General features: G+C 37.2%; 2 protein-coding genes across 9 annotated transcripts in view; one reads left to right on the forward strand and one right to left on the reverse strand.

Annotated features, from left to right (window-relative positions):
- pbrm1 (polybromo 1) overlaps positions 1–12,142 on the reverse strand; it is a 24,556-nt gene extending 12,414 nt beyond the window's left edge. For 3 of the 8 annotated variants that reach the window (XM_077202563.1, XM_077202562.1, XM_077202558.1), the window contains exons 1-19: positions 12,011–12,134; positions 11,701–11,816; positions 10,245–10,390; positions 9,960–10,057; positions 9,717–9,864; positions 8,594–8,740; positions 8,376–8,489; positions 8,223–8,291; positions 8,031–8,129; positions 7,803–7,888; positions 6,493–6,584; positions 5,821–6,037; positions 5,602–5,743; positions 4,799–4,893; positions 4,367–4,646; positions 3,543–3,648; positions 2,041–2,680; positions 1,731–1,942; positions 569–754 (exon numbers count right to left, since the gene is read on the reverse strand). In XM_077202563.1, the coding sequence (XP_077058678.1) occupies positions 569–754; positions 1,731–1,942; positions 2,041–2,680; positions 3,543–3,648; positions 4,367–4,646; positions 4,799–4,893; positions 5,602–5,743; positions 5,821–6,037; positions 6,493–6,584; positions 7,803–7,888; positions 8,031–8,129; positions 8,223–8,291; positions 8,376–8,489; positions 8,594–8,740; positions 9,717–9,864; positions 9,960–10,057; positions 10,245–10,390; positions 11,701–11,716 (2,893 nt within the window). In that variant the 5' untranslated portion in view covers positions 11,717–11,816; positions 12,011–12,134. Of the gene's footprint in view, positions 1–568; positions 755–1,730; positions 1,943–2,040; positions 2,681–3,542; positions 3,649–4,366; positions 4,647–4,798; positions 4,894–5,601; positions 5,744–5,820; positions 6,038–6,492; positions 6,585–7,802; positions 7,889–8,030; positions 8,130–8,222; positions 8,292–8,375; positions 8,490–8,593; positions 8,741–9,716; positions 9,865–9,959; positions 10,058–10,244; positions 10,391–11,700; positions 11,817–12,010 lie in introns of all 8 variants that reach the window. The other 5 variants (XM_077202565.1, XM_077202559.1, XM_077202566.1 and 2 more) reach the window with 3 other exon arrangements.
- Positions 11,793–21,628, forward strand: part of gnl3 (G protein nucleolar 3) — a 13,933-nt gene continuing 4,097 nt past the window's right edge. Inside the window, exons 1-10 of the mRNA XM_077202567.1 lie at positions 11,793–12,222; positions 12,378–12,436; positions 13,295–13,435; positions 13,578–13,697; positions 13,779–13,859; positions 13,989–14,124; positions 14,212–14,315; positions 19,969–20,113; positions 20,245–20,332; positions 20,524–20,701. Of these exons, the coding sequence (XP_077058682.1) occupies positions 12,210–12,222; positions 12,378–12,436; positions 13,295–13,435; positions 13,578–13,697; positions 13,779–13,859; positions 13,989–14,124; positions 14,212–14,315; positions 19,969–20,113; positions 20,245–20,332; positions 20,524–20,701 (1,065 nt within the window). The 5' untranslated portion in view covers positions 11,793–12,209. The remainder of the gene's footprint in view (positions 12,223–12,377; positions 12,437–13,294; positions 13,436–13,577; positions 13,698–13,778; positions 13,860–13,988; positions 14,125–14,211; positions 14,316–19,968; positions 20,114–20,244; positions 20,333–20,523; positions 20,702–21,628) is intronic.

Genomic DNA, 21,628 nt, shown 5'->3' on the forward strand with positions numbered 1-21,628 from the left:
CACATAGTTTAGCTACACTAACGTTCAAAAGTTTGGGGTTGGTAACATTTTTTTAAGTTTTTGAAGGCTGCATTTAAAAACAATAATATTGTGAATTATTACAACTTCAAATAACACTTTTCTTTTTCACAATAATTTTTTTAATTAAATGTATTCATGTAATGACAAAGCTGAAGCATCATTACTCCAGTCTTCAGTGTCACATGATCCTTCAGAAATCCTTCTAATATGCTGATGTGCTGCTTAAGAATCATTTCTTATTATTATCATTATCAGCTTTTTTATTTTTCTAGAAACCATGATACATTTTCTTTTAAGATTCATTGATGAATAGAAAGTTAAAAAAGAACAGCATTTTTTCGAAACATGGTATTTTACGGTCACTTTTGATGTATCCTTGCTGAATAAAAGTATGAATTTCTTTCATTTTTCAAAAAACAAAACAAAAAATCTTACTGTTCCCCAAATCTTAACAGTAATGTATGTTCTCAATCAATAGTGTTATGAAACAACAGATATGCATAGCACATGTTGACAGGATCTATCTAATGATTTGTGGATGTAATACCTGCATCATCCTGCCACAGGCGCTCTATGCAGACGATGTGCGGCTGCAGGTTTGGTTCTGTGGGCTCTACATAAACATAGTCTCCCACATGGTACATGTTGTCCTTGAAGCTGCAGTCCTGGCTGTAGTTGCGCTGAAGGACTCCCTGCCATCCGCCACCTGCTGTGTCCTCACTCTTCTCAGCCTCTGGAGATCAATGTCCAAACAGTCATAACAGCCATCTGCACCACAGTGCAACGTTTAGGGAGCAAAAACTGTGTTTGAACACAGGAAAGAACTCCCCTAAATGATTGTTTTGTGTGTATGAAGTCACTACCAAAATTGTGATGGTTAATAAAGGCTAAGTATATATCCTGTTTGAACGTTTGTCACTTCTGTAAATGGGTCAATGGTAAATAAGGGGTTCTAAGATAAAGAAAATTATTTTCTTTTTTTAAAATCCATTTTAATAAAAGCTCTTAGAAATGCACTTTTTTACATGTAGGTCACATGGTTCTGAAAAACATTTATGCCATTTTTAACTGTGCCAAGTAAAAAAATTTTAATCAAAATGACTAAAAATGTGATGTAAACATCAAGTATAAATGAATTACATATTTTCCTTAAAACATGTGAGTGTACACGTCATTATTATAAAAAAATACCTTTTTCAAGGTAAAATGTTTTTTTTTATATCATAAAATACTAATTCATAAATATTTCACATGAATTGAAGGATTTCACTTGAATTCAAAAAATAAAAACCTGCTTATTTTTTCAAGGTAATTATTTTCCAAAAAATAAATATTAATTCATTAATATTTCTGAATTTAAAGATATGATAAAAAAAGGTGGGATAATTTTTGTCTAATATTTTATTGACCTTGATTTGGCAGACCAATATATATAAATGTAAATGTTTGTATACTGTATGTATATATATATATATATATATATATATATATATATACTGTATAAGTACTTATTTATATAAATGTTAGCACTATATACTAGCAAAAACTATTTCACTTAATTCAAAAAATGAACTTGAAATCAGAAATTAAAAACATGTTTATCACAGAAGAGGTACATTCAAGTAATGGTATGTATGAATTGCATTTTATGATGTATTTCTGAATACATAAACCGATTGAAAAACAACTGAATACTACGGGAACAGTACCTTTTTTCTCTTCTTCTCTCTTGAGTTTATCCTCTTCATATTCTTTCGGCAGCTTCTCTTTCTTCTCTTTCTCCACGTCGCTGTGCAGGTGTTTAGTGGTGTAACTGAGAGCGGGTGTCAGCAGAATCTCTCCGTTCTTACAAAGCTCATCTCTGATCCGTATGAAGAACTGCTGGAGCTCCACAGAGTCCTCGAAGATCTCAGAGTCCGTCCTACGACACAATTTCAACATTTCGTATCGTGCAAAACAACTCTTTACCTCTCCAGGTACAAAAACCCCTAAACAAAACGAGTACATGAAGAGCATTACCTGTGCAGACGTCTGGCTTTCTCCAAGACTTCAAACATATGGTCCTGGAACACATCTAGCCTCCTATAACGGCCCTTATCCACGTTAGCTCTGATGATCTCAAAGTTCAGTGGAGTCTTATCGGAATTGTTAGGATCAACAGCTGGAATCTCCGCCAGTGAGTCACTATAGCAGCGCCCCTCGTCATCCTGGTGGCCAAGCACTGAGACGAAAAGATTGCGGATGAGCTCCTGGATGAGCCGTGCAACATCTGGGACATGCGCGTCGTCGCCGCCCTCCAAGTCTCTCCTAGTCTCCAAAAGCACTTTGTGAAGCACTAATGCATCTTTGTAGATCAGCGATTCAGGTTCGTTATAAGTGCAAGCGTTGTTGAACATCAAGACTAAGTCTTCCACCAGAGCATCAACATCCTGGTACTTGTTGGCCAGCATGTGGCTCTTGACCTTCTCCATGTCTATGGGTTTCTTAATGGCCACATAGTAGTCTGGAAGCTCAGAGCGCGACGGGAGACGGAGGAAGATTGTGCTGAGGCGCCGTCCACGCTTGTCAGTGTAGTTCTTCACGGCTTCATAGAGCTCATTGAGTTTCTGTTGGAGAGGGGTCAGGTACTTGGACTTTTTAGGAGAGATGCCACTCTTCCCTGGAAAGACAGTGGCACACGGTCAGTCACAGCTTCTCTTAGGAGGACTGGTGAAATCCATAACTCCTGAGACTTCACTCCAAAAATAAGAGCTTCAATTCAGAAGTTTTTTAATGTTTAAGTCCCCCTGTGGTGAAAATCAAGCTTTAAATGTTGTTTATGTGCCTATGTGGTGTTTTGCGGTTTGAAAACGCTGGTGTTTCTGATGTCACAAACTACCTTGTAACCAATCAGGTCAACGTGTGATCGTCAACGAGTGAATCTCCGAGCTGCTGTGAGTGAGTGGAGGCGGGGCTAATTTGCATATTCATAGAACCACGTATACTAAATGAGGCAAGGGTGTAGAGTTACATTCAAAATATTTTAAGGCATGAATCATTTTTTAATTATTTTTAAGATTTTTTTTTAAATGTCATTTTGGTGATCATTATTGACTAGAGGGGGGCTTTGAAATGACATGGCACTGTGTATCACAATGATTATTGGCTCTGTGATGAATGCTTTGTTCTTTTTCTGTAGGTCGCTTTGGATAACAGAGTCTGCTAAATACATAAATGGAAATGAAAAAAAAATGTAGTTGCACATGATGCAGAATTTAGTTTTGGGAATATTACAGTTTTACAATTCCAAGTGGTGTAAAAATTACACACTTCCAATTTAAATAGGATTATACTGCATTTTCTGACTTGTTGTGGTAGAATTGATGAAAAACTTTTCAACAAAGAGTGTCTGACAAACATGTAAGTAAGTTTAAAACTGGACAACAAACCCCAAAGTAGGACTGCACGATTTGGGGGAAAGAAATCGAATTGCGATTTTTCTGATAAAATATTGCTGATAAATAACTGCTTTCTAAACATACTAATTTTCAGCTTGGGTGAAACGATATCCTCGTCATCCGGCGGTGGTCCAAGTTCCCTTCGTTTTTCTCTTAATATCTTCTCCAGAACGTTGGCGTCATTGTAAACCTAGAGTCAAACCAAATAACAAGCTAGTCATGAAACGACTGAGCAGTTAGTTTTATATAAAACCCTACAACAATGACATTTTTCAGAAAGCTCATTTTCTTGCTCATTTACTTGATACCAGTGGTGCCCAATCCTGTTCCTGGAGATCTACTGTTGTGTTCCAGATTTTCCCCACCTCGTTCTTAGATACAATGTCTGGAACGCCACTCAAAGTCGGCGTACATCGATCAACCCCAACCTTAGCGAGATGCGTCATTTGACGTCACTTCTAAGATGTCAGAAAGTGCTGCTTCTAATGAGCATAAACGTAAAAACAAACTTTAACATTAGACATTAAGTTTATGTAATAATACCTTTGTTTTTGCTTTTGAAAGCAATTTTATGTTGTTTTTATTCTGTTTTTGCCATAATTGACACGAAAACACAATTTGCTCTTGTTGTGTTGTGGCGACATCATGTGGTCAACACGTGAACCTGATTGCCTGGAACTCACTGAGGTCTGAAGTGGGACATTTAATTGGGATATTCCCAGCATACCTACCTTCCAGCCCTACTCAACACACCTGTCTGTAATTATCAAGTGCTCCTGAAGATCTTCAGGTTCTGGTTTGATCAGGGTTGGAGCTGAAATTTGCAGGAAGGTAGATCTCCATGAACAGGATTGGACACCCATGCTCTATACGGTCTTTCCAAGCTTATTAGTGACCCTTAAACTCACTTGAGAGCCTTCTTCATTGTAGTGACGTGCATTACGGAACATCAGCTTCATGTCCTCCATCATGGAGTCCTCACTGGGGTATCTGTCAGAGCGGATGTTGTGGTCTATGGTCCTCAGGTCCATTGGTTCCAGTATAATCTTGTAGTAGTCTGGGTAGTCTTTTTTTGAGGGCTTGACCATGAAGAGGTCGCAGAGTCTCCGTCCTGTGCCCATCTCCCGAGCCTCTGCCACAGCAGCGTACAGAGCCTTCATGCGGTTTTTCTTTGTGTTCTTCTTATGGCTGCAAGAGGTGCTGCGTTAGGGCCTAAAACAACCGCCACTCTTGCAAAGCGTGAATGTCCCAAATGATGCCCTATACACTATGTACTCACTATCTAGAGCCATAAGTGCCAAACATACACTACCAGTGGTTTATTAATGTTGTAAATGTACCTTTTGCGCTTGATGCTGCCACCATCAGAAAGCGTGGATGAGAGCATACTGTCACCATCTTCATCGTCTCTCCTCATCAGTTCTTTCCTCTTCATCTGAAGACACACGTATACATAAAACATATTAACGGATTCTGTCTGGATGTCACACGTTGGTGGAACATGTTTAATAATTAATGTGACGAACTGTAGGTTCATTTGAGGCTGCATGATAATGGTTAAACTGATAATCACGGTTTAGGAGAATGTCAACTCATATGCATGGCTTAATTTTCTTCATCTAGTTTCCTGGTTTATTATATTTAGTCTATCATATAAATAAACCCATTCTACATTATGAAAACTTGCTTCTCTCAATATCCAAGATTTATTTTAGATTTATTACGGTTTATCACAGAGAAGGTTCAATTAATAATAATAATAAATATTATATGCAAATAAATATTATTACATTATACATTTTTAATATATTTAATAATCAAATATTTGTATATATTTTATTTTTAGATATTTTTCACAGTATAAATGTACAGATCCCACACATGACATTATGGGGAAAAAACAAGATATTGTTTAAGAACGAATGAATTTGTTGTGGCCACATTATACTAATTCATTTCCTGATTTTAGTTAAATTGTCGTCATTTCAAGGGAGCGAATTCTTAATTAATGGCTACAATATCAATTTTTTATTCTGCATGTCATGTGCGGGGCAAAGCACAAATCATTCATTTCTAACTGCACTGCCTATTGAGTCACTGTAATTCACAGTAATTAATAACACGTGGAATGGATTTAAATTACCTGCAATATTTGCTGCAACTTCAGCACGCGCTTGTAGATTTGAGAGTTGGGAGCGTTGTAGCGTTTCGCGTTCTCAAACATCAGGTTGAGGTCTGTATCTATCTGTTCCACACTTTCATACTCATTGTTCTTCATCTTACTCCTGAGGAGAGATCAAATACATGTTAATCCTCTGTTCAAAACCGAGGGCCGTGCAGCGACGCTGCTGTCCTACTGCACCTTATCTGCTGGAGGGAGATTGGATGGCTGATCTGATGGAAGTAGTTGGGCAAGTCTTTCCTGGAGGGCAGCTGAAAGAAGGGCTCGGCTAGGAGCTGTCCCTGGTTGTTTCTGCCGCCCCGCACAGCCTCGTACATCTGGAAGATGGGGTTGCACATGTCCATGCTGGAGTGCAGGCTCTCGGCCTCTGACTCGCCTTCATCGTAACGAACAGAGCCTTGAGGACATGGAAACAGTCCTCTGATTAGTATATAGTAGGGATACACCGAAATGAAAATTCTTATTTTAATTGAAATGAAATGAATTTCTTATCTTAAATTCGTTTTTTGTATAATTATATTATTATTAAACTTTTTAATTAAATTCAATAATTTAATTTGAATTAAAAAAGATTGAAGCCAAAAAAATAATAACCCCACTTTTATTTCAAGTAACAAAAATTGGACAGAAATTAAAAAAATATTAAATATCAATGTATTATTCTTCATTCAGTTTCTATGCAGGGCGGGGAGGGGCGGACTTTTTTCTCTTTCGGCCAAAAAATAAAAATGCCATTTCTGGCCGATAATTTTCGGCAGCCGAAATTTCGGTGCATCCCTAGTATATAGTATATAAGACAAATTCTGACATAATACATTGATGTTACATCTCTGTCTTCAACAGGGCTATTACCAGTTAGTATGGCATCCTCTTCACTCTCCGAGCCGTACTGTAGAGCAGTAGTGATGGAGGAGAGTCTGTCTCCTTGTGCAAACCTTCTGTTCCTGTTCATAAACACCAGTGCAAAAACAATACTACAAGTCAAACTTCACAGAATATAAATGTTTTAGTTTGTAGAAAAGTATACATTCAATTAAAACCAACACATTAGTGTGGGCCCATAACACCATGTTACAAACCTTAAAAAAACATGGTAACACAATGATAGTTTTTATATAATTTTTACATTATTAAAATTAGGTGCAATTATAAAATTACACAAATGTAAATATTATATTGCCAAAAGTAAAAAAAAATGCTGCATGTTGTAAAACTAGCACATTTCTTACAATTTAATATTCTAGTATTTTATAATATTAAAATGTAATCCATGACTTGTAATCCACAAAATGTAATCCATAATTTACCTCATCATGGTGCTGAAAACTAATATATTTAATACAATTCTATAATTCTATTCTATATACTAGGTGCAGTGTGTGATTTTTAGCAGCATCTAGTGGTGAGGTTACGACTTGCAACCAACAAAAGTTACGGTGGCGGACAGGAAAAGATGTCATCGTCTGAGACAGCAGAGAGTAGCAGTTCAGCAATGAGGTTTCTTTATAAAGATAAATTAAGAAATTACGTTTACTTTATTATTCAGTAAAAAGATATGTTATTGTGAATATTATTGTTACATGTTCATCATTGTGTCAGTGTTTTATTCGCTGACTTTAGCTAGCTTCTTTGCACGAAGAACAACATAGTGACGAAACGCACTATGTAGTAGTTTGTCCGTTCAGGGCTCCTGTAGAAACATGTCGGCGCAAAATGGCTTTCAATGTAAGGGGAGCCGCGGTGTATGTAGATATAAATGTCTCATTCTAAGGTAATAAAAACATAACGGTTCATTATTTGAGGTGTTTATACACCACTGAAAACATAGTTATGGATCTTATATTGCATTTCTGACAAAAGATCCTCTTAAATATTACATAATGCACATAAGCTAAATTTACTAACTAATATAAAGTGTGTTATGATAATATGTAACCCATAACACAACTTACCTGATCCTGATGCTACTTTTAATTATATTATAATATTAAAATGTAATCCATGATTTGTAATCCATAAAAAGTAATCCATAATTTACCTCATCCTGATGCTGAAAACTAATATATTTAATTAAATAATTCTATTCTATTTTAAATACTTAAGCTAAAATAACTAACTAATAAAATGTGTTATGATAATATTTAATCCATAACATAATTTACCTGATCCTGATGCTACTTTTAACAGGTTCTGCATGTTCAAGCTCCAGTTTTCTCTGTGCAAAGATCTTTTTGATGGTGTTTGCATCCTGGAAATTCATGTATATATCACACACAGCATGCCATTATAGATTAAATAGATCAAAATATTACAAAATGCTAATCAGTGCAAGTCTTAAGATATTATATAAATTGTATAGAAATGTAAACAGATTTTCAGTGACACATTACTTTAAACACTTGTGATCCGGGTTCATTGTAGGTTTTGGCATTTTTGACTAACAAGTCAATGTCTTTAGCCATATGGTTTACACTTTTATAGTAGCACATCTGTGGGGAAAAAGACACAGACTTCAGTGTAAATCGATAATAAATGGTGATAAGCTGTAATAGAATAGGATCATTCAGAATAGGATCAGATACCTGTATTCGGTGTGCAACGATCTTCAGATCTAATGGTTCTTTAATAATAGCATAATAATCTGGATATTGCTGAAAAAGAATGTTTAAATGTTTAATTATTAATAATAATAATATAATATGTTTGTGTATGTGCTAAAATGAAACTGGGAACACTACCACTTTAGAGGGAAGTCTCTGGAAAAGTTCACTGATGAGACGCCCATGTTCTGTGTACGTCAGCACAGCATCCAGAAGCTGCCCAAGAACTTCCTTAAGGCTTGAGACAGACTGTACAAACAAAACAAAGCATAACGAATTCAACTCCTCTGAATAGGTCCAAATCATCCCTGGTGACAGATACAACATGACCGTCAAGATCTGCGACCTCTGACCTCCTCCTCTGTGGCCCCTCCAGGGGTTTCCTGTGTGTCGTCATCATCATCATCTTCATCATAGTCTCCTCGCTGCACAAACTCGTTTTTGGTGCGAATGTACAGATCCCACAGTTTACAGGCCGCTCTGTACTCCGGAGTTTCTGGCTGCACAGGAAAAGAAGCTTTAACGTATTTGTATTTTGTAATATGTTTTTTTTTTTTTTTTGGCATTTGTGAATTTCTTATTTAAATGATTTGGTAGATCTAAAGCAATAATACAAGGAACATCAATATTTCAATCCCACATTCTCAAACCTATTCATGGCACAATAATTAAAACGATATACAAATATATTTTATATACATTACCAGTCAAAAGTTTAGAATGATTAAGATTGTTTGATGTCTTTGAAAGAAGTCACTTACACTCACCACGCCTGCATTTATTTAGATAAAAGTACAAAAATATGATTCGAATTTTAAAAAACGGTTATCTTTTTTAATATATAGTAAACTGTAATTTATTCCCGTGATCAACACTGAATTTTCAGCATCATTACTTGATCCTTCAGAAATCAGTATAATATGATGACTTGCTGCTCAAGAAACATTTTTATAATTATCAATGTTTCTTATTATCAATATTTTCCTGGAAACCTGTAAGTTTGGGCTCTGAGTTTTCTTTTTTAAGAAATTCATATTTTTATTCAGCAAGGACGCGTTAAATTGATCAAAAGTGACCGTAAAGATACAGTTTTCATAATGTTAAAAAATCTTTCTATTTCAAATAAATGCTGTTCTTTTGAACTTTCTATTCAACAAAGAATCTTAAAACATATATCACAGAAATATGAAGCAGCACAACTGTTTTCAACATTGATTTTAAGAACTGTTATAATAATAATGCACCAATAATAATTAGGCAGCAAATCAGCATATTAGAATGATTTCTGAAGCATCATGTGACACTGAAGAAATGATGCTGAAAACGTACAGGAATAAATTACATTTTTAAATATATTAAAGTTGTAATAATATTATAGTTTTTACTATACTGTTGCAGCTTTGGTGAGCATGAGAGACTTAAAACATTTAAAAAATCAAAATGATTTCAAACTGCTAGTGTAAGATATATACGCACTTTGTAGTAAGTCTTGGCGTTGTTGAATAAGAGCTGAAAGTCGGCTGTGAGCTGCTCAACATCATCATACTCCTCCATCTTCAGCTTCTGCTGGATCTTCATCATGTCGATGGGCTGCGACACCACATCATAGTAATCCGGCTGGTTCCTGTAGCATTGACGCATTGCATGTCTCATCCATTGTGATGTTAAAACGGTTTAAGTTTCAGATATTCGGATAATGATCTCGCGTGTGTGACTGACCTTCTCTTTGGTGCTCTGATGAAGAGTTCACACAGCATCCTGCCCTGATCATCCTTATAGTCTCTGATAGTGTTGTACAACTCATGACACACAGCAATCTGTAAGATGACACGGTAGACAATGACAAAATACACTAGAACATACAACATCTGCAATATTCCTAAAGCATATTGTGAAGTCACCTGATCTGTGAGGGATGGATCGCATAAAATGTGACAGCTCATCAATATGCACTGCAGTTACTGATGTCAGAGATATTAAAGACAGGAAGTGTATTGAACTCACAGGGTCAACAGTTGGGATGTTTGTGGTTCTTCTCCTCTTCCGACTGGTTGAAGGTATGGATGTTGTCTGGCTGTCCTCAAAATCTCCTCCGCTCACACTGCTGGATGGAGACGTGGCTCTCCGTCGCTTTGAGCCCATTGTAAACGCTACAAAAAAGATGTAGAGTTAGCCTATTGCTTATTTAAGATCAGTTCATTTATTTATAAAGCACATTTAAAACAGTCACAAGGCTGACCAAGGATCAAACTGAATGCTCCTTAAATATACTTTTTTATAAATTACTGCTGTTGAAGTAAAGTTGTTGCACAGTAATACTACTAATTTAATACCGGGGTACTAACAGAATTATGTGATTAAGAGAAAACCAAAACGTTATAGTCACACAGGTACTAATACTAAGATACAACTGTGGTAATTTGCTATATACCAACACTGCTATCAAAATACAAATAAATAAAATGAAAAAGATTCTGAAAACTCTGTTAGAATGAGATCATTTAGAAATATTTCGTAATAGTAACAATAATTGTAGTGACTGATATTTTGGTGGAAACTATGCTTATCATGGTAAAGGGTCAGTAAATGAACATTTTCAAATCAAATTTAATAATGCATTTATTAACAATAGCCATAAAGTATTGTCATTGGCTTCGTCATGAATTAACAGTAATCCCCCAATACAGTAATAATAGTTAGTGCCATTTACTAACAGAGTTATGTCTAGGCATCCATTTACAAGTGTTGTGTTTCTAAAAATGGTAGACATAGTTTTAAAAAAAAGTTATTATTGCTAAAAAAGTCACCACCACAAATAAATAAATAAATAAAATAAAAAATATTCTGAAAGCTTCTAACACTAATTTATGGACATTCCTTAATTATTTATAAATTGTTTAGAGTATTTTCATTAATATTTATAACTGAATATATATGCGGGAAATTGTTTTCAAATCAACTTGTATTACAAGTTGGGCTGTAAAATCAATGTATGTGCGTGTATATATATTATTAATATATTTATATATATTATATATATTTCTGTGCGTGTATATACACACACATACTGTAAAATTGTAAATATATTATGTAAACACAGACTTTTATGTTAAGATGCTATTAATTGTGATTAATCGATTTTACAGCCCTAATTAAATAAGCATTTAATACAATTAATTGATTATTGTTGGTGTAGTAGACAATCAGCAGTCATCCTAAAGTACATTAATGCTTGTTAAAACCAGCTTACAAACAGAATTAGTGGCAGCTGATACGTCTAAACATTCATGTGCTATTTAAGGGAAAGATGTCCACACTTTTGAAAGTGTGCAGATATAGAACACAAGAAGATGCAGATCAATTGAGCACGTCTTTTGCACAATCCCGGATTTTTATTATGCAGTTATTACATTAACATCTCCTACATGAGTGATGTGCAGCTATGAGACAATGCGTGAACCTGTGATCAGATGCATTTTTTATCACGTCTGATGATCACAGCCACCTCAGCAGTGCGATGATGATGATGATGAAGATGACGACGAAGATGATGATGATGGTGGGACCGTTATGTGTCTGCAGACACAAGCTGTGTGACACATGCATCAGCACAGGCGGATAAAAACAAAGAGACACACATACATACATACACACGCACGCACGCACGCACTGGGCCATGCAACACTCTGCGTGATGATGCTCGCGCTTTATTATAGCACGAACGGAGATATTGCAAACAATACACAGAGCGCGCGAGGTGCAGGCCTTACCGTCCGTGTCTGATCAGCTGTCTCTGAGAGCTGTCTGAGGACTGACACACATTCAACAAGGAGGCTGAGTGATTTATTAAGATACTGAGGGAAAAAATTAACCCTTTACAGCTCGAGAGCGGAAACGGAAGTGAGGAGTAGACACGTGCTGCTGCCTGCGTCGTATACGAAAGGAGCGCGTGCTGGAGCAGCTACAGACATGAAGAGGCCGAGTGAGTATATACTCTCAAAAATATTATAATTAACGTACTTCAAGTATCTCAAAGCAACGTAAATCATTATATTTACCCGTTGTTTGCTAAAAAGATGTAAAAACATATCAGAAGTAAGTAGTCAAACACTGACGGAACTCACGTGTCATTTGTAGAGTTGAAGAAGGCAAGCAAACGCGTATCATGCGCCAAACGCTTCAAAATACAAAAGAAGGTAAGATGCTTTAACTGTACATGTAGATTACATACGTTAATATTGGCTTTGGTACAGCCCATTTTACACACACACACATATATATATATATATATATATATATATATATATATATATATATATATATATATCCATGACATTACGTACCAATTTTTGTGTCCAAATGCATTATTTCCTTTTGAAATAATTTGATAAATTCACTGCTTAATAATTATAAAAACCGATTTAGCTTTAATTAATTTTTAGTAAATTTAATAATACTTGTTGTTTTATGTTTTGTTATCTTAAACCCCCCAAAATGGTGGTGCAACTGTCCCAACAAATGAACAGACTAAGAAAACTATTTAAAATGGTGTCTTAATAAAAAGAACACACACACATATATATATATACATTGGCATCATTTTAAGTTTGAAATCTTTCATATAAACATTTTAGAAATATCAGTAGTTTAAAGCTGTAGAGATAATTGAAAAACTTGTGTTCAGCAATTTATATTTTTAAATGTCAGGGTGGCACAACTGCAAACATGGCTCTTTTATTACGAATTGGCAAGTAATGACTAAACATGTTAATGCATCATCCAGAGGAGCCTGATTGGAAAAGAAATGCCCTGGAAATCAATTTCAGAGGGCAAATATCACAAAAATGTTTAAGCAAGTAAACGCGGATAAATTCTCATCAGTGTTCTTTTTTCTTTCCAGACAAGTAACCTATTTATTCAATTGAATGTCCGGTTTACTTGTCCAAAGGAGAAACACATGACAAGGCTTAATGTTGATGATTATTTTTCTAGATGTTATTATTACCTATTTTGACACTTGCCATTTTTTCTTTTTTGTCTATCTCCATTGCTAGGTTCGGGAGCATAACCGTAAATTAAAGAAAGCGGCAAAGAAGACAGGGATAAGCCGAAAGCCAAAGCAAGATGTTGCAGTACCAAACAGTGCACCTTTTAAAGAGGAAGTGCTTCGAGAAGCTGAGCAGAGAAAACAGGAGGTAAGATCATTACTAAAACCACTGGAAATCAAATTTAATTTTTCTAAACTAATAGTCAGAGTGTTTTGTACATATCAATTACTGAAGCATATGTCTTTGCACTTAACTGATGTATAGCCTATTAATTATGTTGTTCTTGAAGCTTGAAGCTCTGAAAGAGCAAAACAAGATTGTAAAGAAGCAAGAAAGAGCTGCAAAGAGGAAAGAGGGGAAAGAGGCTCCCAGTGCAGGAGTCGAACCTGCAGCCAAGAAAGCTAAAAAGGTAAGAAAGGTGTAGAAACTTTTACTAAAGAAGTAAATCACTGACCCGAGCTTCACTTCTAACTTTATTGATTGTTTGCAGGGGACAAAAGTTAGAGAAGCAAGGGCTGCGGTAGCTAAAGAGAAAAGTGCTAAAACATTCAAATGCTGCGAGCTGAACAAGGCAAGTTGACAAACTGATATCCAACATAACAAACTGACAATAATATATTCCTGAATCTGTGTGATGGTCATGGCCACAAAAATGGTCATTCACAAGGTTGAACTTAAATGAGATTGAATTCTGGTGCAGGTTATTGAGGCATCTGACGTGATCGTGGAGGTTTTGGATGCTAGAGATCCTCTGGGCTGCCGCTGTCCTCAGCTGGAGGAAACCGTCCTGAAACACGAGGGAAAGAAAAAACTCTTCTTCATATTGAACAAAATAGGTAGAGAGCAGTCGGTATTGCCATACACATTAAAGTCACCCAGTTATCATGATGGAAACTGGTTACTAAAGTCTCTTTACTTTTTAGATCTTGTTCCTAAAGATAACCTAGAGAAATGGGTTGGGTATCTTGAAGCTGAGTGTCCAACTTTTCTCTTCAAAGCATCCATGCAACTAAAGGACAGAACTGTGGTATGTGGTTCCATAATGCTAAACATTCCTTAAAGGGACAATGTGTATTTTTTTAGATATTGTATTATCTAAAATCAATATTTTTATTCATAAATATGTCCTCAATGGTGTACATATACCTCTGCCAATTATCAATTATCTGACTTATCCTCGTTAGGGCTGGGCGATATGGCCTAAAAAAAATCACTGATTTTTTCACAAAAAATCCGATTTACGATTTAAATCGATTTTTTTTTTCTCTCTCTACTTAAAATCAATCTACAGTTGACAAAGAAATTGTTCAAAACAAGTTTTTAACTTTATTTTAATATTCCCTTCTGGGATTTGATCTCGATTAAAGTGCAATCAGAAACAACAAGCCAAAAAGACAAGAGGACAGGCCCTGTATTTGAAAACAATGAGAATGTAACATAAAATAAAATGGGTGGATTGGGATTGGGGGGATGTGTAAAAAAACAAAAAACTTGCATCAAATTATTTGGTAACTAAACATAATTGTATTAAGTTTACTGGTATGCTACTGTTTTTATTATTGCTTAACACAAATTTCACAATTTCAACTTCAATTTGATTCTGATCTTGATTCAATATAAATTCCTTTGGATAAATAGGTACAGTAGATATGTTAATGTGTTTTATTGTTCTCCAAAATTTAAAAAAAAAAAAATCACCTAGTGCTGTAAACATACAGAGAGCCCTGTCAGCTGGTATTATTAAAGGTTAAAACTAACTCAAATTAAATGTAATGCATTTTTTATAATAACAACGTTATACTATTTTAAAGATATAGGTAAAAATATAATAAATGTGTAATATAGTTATCATATTTAGCAAAATACTCATTAAAAGCCATCCTGAGGTAAATGTAACGTTATGTTACGTGTTGTTCTCCAGCTGTTTTATGGACATCTTTCCGCGGTTGAAAAACACTGATCGATCGATTTTATTTCATTTCGGTAAGTTAGTAGTAAAGAGTAACAGATGATCGGTTCACGTGCCGCTTGAACTGAGATCTGTCAGCGTTCTTTCACGTCACATTTACAAGCGCCAAAACGGTGTTTATTGTTTGAATTTCTTAATAAAATTGACAGAATCTGAGAACTGAGAATCTGTTTCATATCGATAGTGACCTGCTCTGTCTTGTCTGTCAGTGTCCTCTTTGCTTCGCGATTTTTCTCTGCGTGAGCAAATGGATGTGTGGCGTGACTGCGTGTAAAAAGTGACAAAATTGCATCTCTCACAGTGAACTTGTGAGAGTTGGGAGCCCTGCAGATTCAGCCTGTAAATATTTTCGGCGGGTGTGCTTCTGCTGCCGTGGTCTTGCTCATTTGCCATGTTGTTTATGGATCTCTATCATGGCAAGCGCTGAGCCCGGTCGGAAACACGGGAGCCCAGATGGGAGCGTCGGCGGTTGTTAAAGAGAAAACCGATTTTCATTAAAAAAAAAAACGCCGTAAACTACACATTCGAGTTAATCAATAAAATCGATTTATCACCCAGCCCTAATCCTCGTAAACGAAGAATTTATTATCTTTATATACAGTGAGGAAAATAAGTATTTGAACACCCTGCTATTTTGCAAGTTCTCCCACTTGGAAATCATGGAGGGGTCTGAAATTGTCATCGTAGGTGCATGTCCACTGTGAGAGACATAATCTAAAAAAAAATATCCAGAAATCACAATATATTTATTATAACTATTTATTCGTATGATACAGCTGCAAATAAGTATTTGAACACCTGTCTATCAGCTAGAATTCTTACCCTCAAAGACCTGTTAGTCTGCCTTTAAAATGTCCACCTCCACTCCATTTATTATCCTAAATTAGATGCACCTGTTTGAGGTCGTTAGCTACATAAAGACACCTGTCCACCCCATACAATCAGTAAGAATCCAACTACTAACATGGCCAAGACCAAAGAGCTGTCCAAAGACACTAGAGACAAAATTGTACACCTCCACAAGGCTGGAAAGGGCTACGGGGAAATTGCCAAGCAGCTTGGTGAAAAAAGGTCCACTGTTGGAGCAATCATTAGAAAATGGAAGATGCTAAACATGACTGTCAATCTCCCTCGGACTGGGGCTCCATGCAAGATCTCACCTTGTGGGGTCTCAATGATCCTAAGAAAGGTGAGAAATAAGCCCAGAACTACACTGGAGGAGCTGGTCAATGGCCTGAAAAGAGCTGGGACCACCGTTTCCAAGGTTACTGTTGGTAATACACTAAGACGTCATGGTTTGAAATCATGCATGGCTCGGAAGGTTCACCTGCTTAAACCAGCACATGTCAAGTCCCGTCTTTGCCAATGACCATTTGGATGATCCAGAGGAGTCATGGGAGAAAGTCATGTGGTCAGATGAGACCAAAATAGAACTTTTTGGGTTGGACAAGTAGAACAAGGCTGGGTCTTCCAACATGACAATGACACGAAGCACACAGCCAGGATAACCAAGGAGTGGCTCTGTAAGAAGCATATCAATGTTCTGGGGTGGCCTAGCCAGTCTCCAGACCTAAACCCAATAGAGAATCTTTGGAGGGAGCTCAACCTCCGTGTTTCTCAGCGACAGCCCAGAAACCTGACTGATCTAGAGAAGATCTGTGTGGAGGAGTGGGCCAAAATCCCTCCTGCAGTGTGTGCAAACCTGGTGAAAAACTACAGGAAACGTTTGACCTCTGTAATTGCAAACAAAGGCTACTGTACCAAATATTAACATTGATTTTCTCAGGTGTTCAAATACTTATTTGCAGCTGTATCATACAAATAAATAGTTTTAAAAAATCATGCATTGTGATTTCTGGATTTTTTTATTTTTATTATGTCTCACAGTGGACATGCACCTACGATGACAATTTCAGACCCCTCCATGATTTCTAAGTGGGAGAACTTGCAAAATAGCAGGGTGTTCAAATACTTATTTTCCTCACTGTACATGTGACGGGTAGGTCCATGGAGGCTTCCATGTCGTTCCGCCATCCTGAAAAACTATAATAGCAGAGAGGATCAAAAAGTAGTAGGCCAACACGTTTCCACAACGCGTTTTCGTTCAGAGTCAGCGTCAGGTAACTGAAAGCAGCAGAAACGGAGGAGCAGAGCAGTGAGAGGCGCTTGTCACTGTCCCGGCAAATTTAAAAGGCTGCATTGCACTGTTATTATTCATACTGTAACATTCGTTTGTTTGTTGTGTCAAATTGCAGTTTGTTTGAAATAACAAACCCGTTCACCCGAAGGAAAACTCGACCAAGTGCTATTAGAAGACATCCTGTCATAGCTTTTTGGTACATAACAGCTACCGTAGATGCAACACACATTTGAAAAAGCGAGGCGCTGGAGAGCACAATTCGTTTGAACGCAAAATAAAAAAAATTACCGCTAGATGGGAGAAATTCCTACACAATGTCCCTTTAATATGTATAGTAAGCTTGTTGGGTATATTGCCTAATGTAAGCTTGGTCAGAAATGGTGACAAAAAAAAAAACCTTAAAGGAGCCGTATGTAAGATTGTGGCCAAAACTGGTACTGCAATCACTTTCAAATTACTGTAGAGCGGTGTATCCCCTCTCCCTCCTCCCTGACTCGAGGTTGCCAGATAGGCTGCAGGATACTGCAGGAACGTAGGCTGCTACAAGAAGCTTTTTCTGTTAATTATGTTTATGCTTCAAATCAGAGATGTTTTGCTAAGTAATTATACATCGCAAAATTTTACTAATGGCGATTAGCCAAATATAATTGTAAAGATGAACGCTAATATGTGACAGTTCATTGTTTGAACAGTAACTTAGCTCAGTGGTTCCCAAACCTGTCCTAGCGACCCACCAACACTGCACGTTTTCTCTGTCTCCCTAATCAAACACACCTGATTCAACTCATCAGCTCATAATCACATGGGTTAATGAGCTGATGAGTTGAATCAGGTGTGTTTGATTAGGGAGACAGAGAAAACGTGCAGTGTTGGTGGGTCGCCAGGACAGGTTTGGGAACCACTGACTTAGCTGTTAGTCTAACTTGTAACGGTAGGTATCTGTCATTAACGCAAGTACAAGCACAAGCCTCTGTCACTGTGTGTAACCGATATCAAAGATACAGCTATTCATTTAGCTGACGCTAAAAGTGAAATGCTGTCTTACATGCGCTTCATGATGCACACACGCAGACTAGCACACACACGCAAGGTCTCTCGCTCTCTACCTCTCTGTCTTGCGCGCCCTGTTATAACATACATATTCACGTAGACTTGCGAAAACCGGGACTTATTCATAGTAGCCTTTAGAAAACCTGGACATATTCACATAGCCATTTGAAAACCGGGACATTCAGTGTCCCAGGACAGGTTGTTAAAAAAGGGGACAATCCCAGGAAAACCGGGACGGGTGGCAACCCTACCAGCAGAACACGTCCATAATGCTAAAATATGCGATGTGATAGACGTTACATGTCATTCTAATAGTTTTTGCTGTAGAACTTGCATGATAAACAATAATGGGCGTGCTAATGTTGTTTTTCTCAGCATAATGACAGAGAAACGGGCTCTGATAATGCATTGCTAATGTTAGCAATGACGACTCGCCGTTTTTATTACCCAAACAATTCCTTACCTTTTCAATTCGATGACCCACCTCCTCCATAAGTAACGTTACTTTGCACGAACATGCATAACTTTGTTCGACTGTCATGAATATTTGAAATGTCCATTTACATCAAGTACAAGTTAGCCAAACTATATGAATCTTACCTGTCCAGGAGAAAATTAGCAACGTTGGCGTCAAATTCTTCTCCGTTTTCAGCCATCTCCATCTTTAAAAGGCATCTCCTATATAGATCCTTGTTTTATTTCGGACTTTGTCACGAAGTATTTCGGATTCATAACAAGGTTATTTTGGTTTCGCAACGTTAGACTTTTTTTATCCGATTCCGACATGTTTGTAGCTGCAGCTGTGGTAACTAGAGCAGAGCTGGCAATCCGGATGCCGCAACACTACTGACTTCGTGATTGGTAGATAGGTGGCGGGTGGCGCATCAGACCAAAACACAACATATCAACATCTAGTTGAGGGCTGCAACTTTACTTTTTAAATGACAATTATCCTGGCCGGACTACTGTTGTCAGTGATATAAGTATTTGAAATGAACATGATTTCTTAATGTCTAGTGACTTATCAGGGCCATTTTATGATTTATCGAAATACATTTCTTACATACAGCTCCTTTAAACTTGAAAAACGACATTTAACTAAACGAATATTCGATTTTTATGAACCGGAATATTCAAATACAATATTTTTTAAAAATGCCCATTCCTACTTTGAACAGCCACAAAAGACCCGTCTACTTTTCACTTACTGATCTAATGCGTAAACCTTACTGCTGTTTATGACCGTACTCCTGTCTGGATGCGTTTAAATCCACAGTAAGGACGCGTTCCTGTCACATATCACACATGCGCACTTCAATGAGCTGACTGAAATCAGGTTTATGTGTTTGCATGCTGGGTGAAATCGGATTAAGGGGCAAAAATCTAGCTGTGGCCATTAGTTTATGCTTAAGCTGTTTATGACCTTACTCTGATAAAGGAAAACGGGTTAACGCGTTTACATGACCACATCATTGTTTGCTTAAGCACACTCATTGTCACTTTATATTCTCCATTTTACAGTCACAGAAGAAGCAGAGAGGAACTAATGCAGTTCTGGATCACAGCAGAGCAGCTTCATGTTTTGGACGTGACTGTCTCCTACAGACGCTTACTGAGTTGGCTAACAAGAAAGATGGCGAGACCATGCTTAAGGTTGGCGTTGTCGGTAAGACATCTTATCATTTGTATATGCACCACGGTGATCTCATTTCGTTATCATGAAATAATTTCTCAACTGCTTGGTGTTTCTTTAAAAAATTTTTGATATTGAACTTTTTACTGTTGCCTTGACTTCAGGTTTCCCTAACGTGGGAAAGAGCAGCATCATCAATAGTCTGAAAGAAATCCGAGCCTGTCATGTTGGCTTACAGAGAGGATTGACCAGGTAAAGCTTCATTATTTTAGTGTCCTAGTATATGAGAATTTGAAGCATGATGAACTGTATTGGACTGACCACCACATGAAGTCTTCAATCAATCCAACACTGAGCTTCATTTCCCAAAATGCATTTCTGCTGCAAGCCATTGAGCCTCAATAACATACCAACCTCAATGATATTCTTCCCGTCCTATATAGATGTATGCAAGAAGTGCATATTACTAAAACTGTGAAGATGATTGACAGTCCAGGGATTGTGGCGGCCCCCAGTAACCCAGGAGATGTGATGGCCCTCAGGAGCCTGCAGGTGGAGGAGAAGGAGGAGAGTCCCCTGGAAGCAGTCAGGACTTTACTCAAACAGTGCAATCAGCAGCATGTAAGGAGCACCTTAACAAATCACAATAGGAGATTTGTGGCTTTTAGATCAAATATTGATTATTCAGGTTTGCACAGAATTTCAGAACGAGAATGTATCCTCTCTCTTAAAGGGTTAGTTCACCCAAAAATGAAAATTAAGTCATTAATTACTCACCCCCATGCTGTACCAACCCCGTAAGACCTTCGTTCATCTTCGGAACACAAATGAAGATATTTTTGATTAAATCTGAGAGGTGGATCACTGCTACATAGGCTGCCAGAGGGAATGAAACTTGACGGCCCAGAAAGTCATTAAAGAACATGTTTAAATATTCCATGTGCCTACAGTGGCTCAACTATAAGTTTATCAAGCGACGAGACTACTTTTTTGGCTTTTTTGAGACGAGAGTTCAAGAGATTTCCACGACGCATGCGCGAGAACTGAACAAGAAGTATTAGAAGAAGAACGTCCTCTTCTCAGTTCTCGCGCATGCGTCGTGGAAATCTCTTGAACTCTCGTCTCAGGCCCACAAGGAAGAAAAGGAATAGTCGAATAAAGTCGTTATTTATGGGGGTTTTTTCGGAAAAAAAGTAGTCTCGTCGCTTGATAAACTTATAGTTGAGCCACTGTAGGCACATGGAATATTTAAACATGTTCTTTAATGACTTTCTGGGCCGTCAAGTTTCATTCCCTCTGGCAGCTATGTAGCAGTGATCCACCTCTCAGATTTAATCAAAAATATCTTCATTTGTGTTCCGAAGATGAACGAAGGTCTTACGGGGTTGGTACAGCATGGGGGTGAGTAATTAATGACTTAATTTTCATTTTTGGGTGAACTAACCCTTTAAGCTGTGTTCACACTGACAAAGCGACAATCACTTTCGTTTCAATGGAGAGCTGGCAATTTCTGGCCGCACGAGTGACTGTGACCATTGGCAACAGGAT

This window comes from Siphateles boraxobius, unplaced genomic scaffold, assembly GCF_051911475.1.
Source record: "Siphateles boraxobius isolate OS27281-9 unplaced genomic scaffold, OSU_SipBor_1 5, whole genome shotgun sequence".
Lineage (NCBI taxonomy): Eukaryota > Metazoa > Chordata > Actinopteri > Cypriniformes > Leuciscidae > Siphateles > Siphateles boraxobius.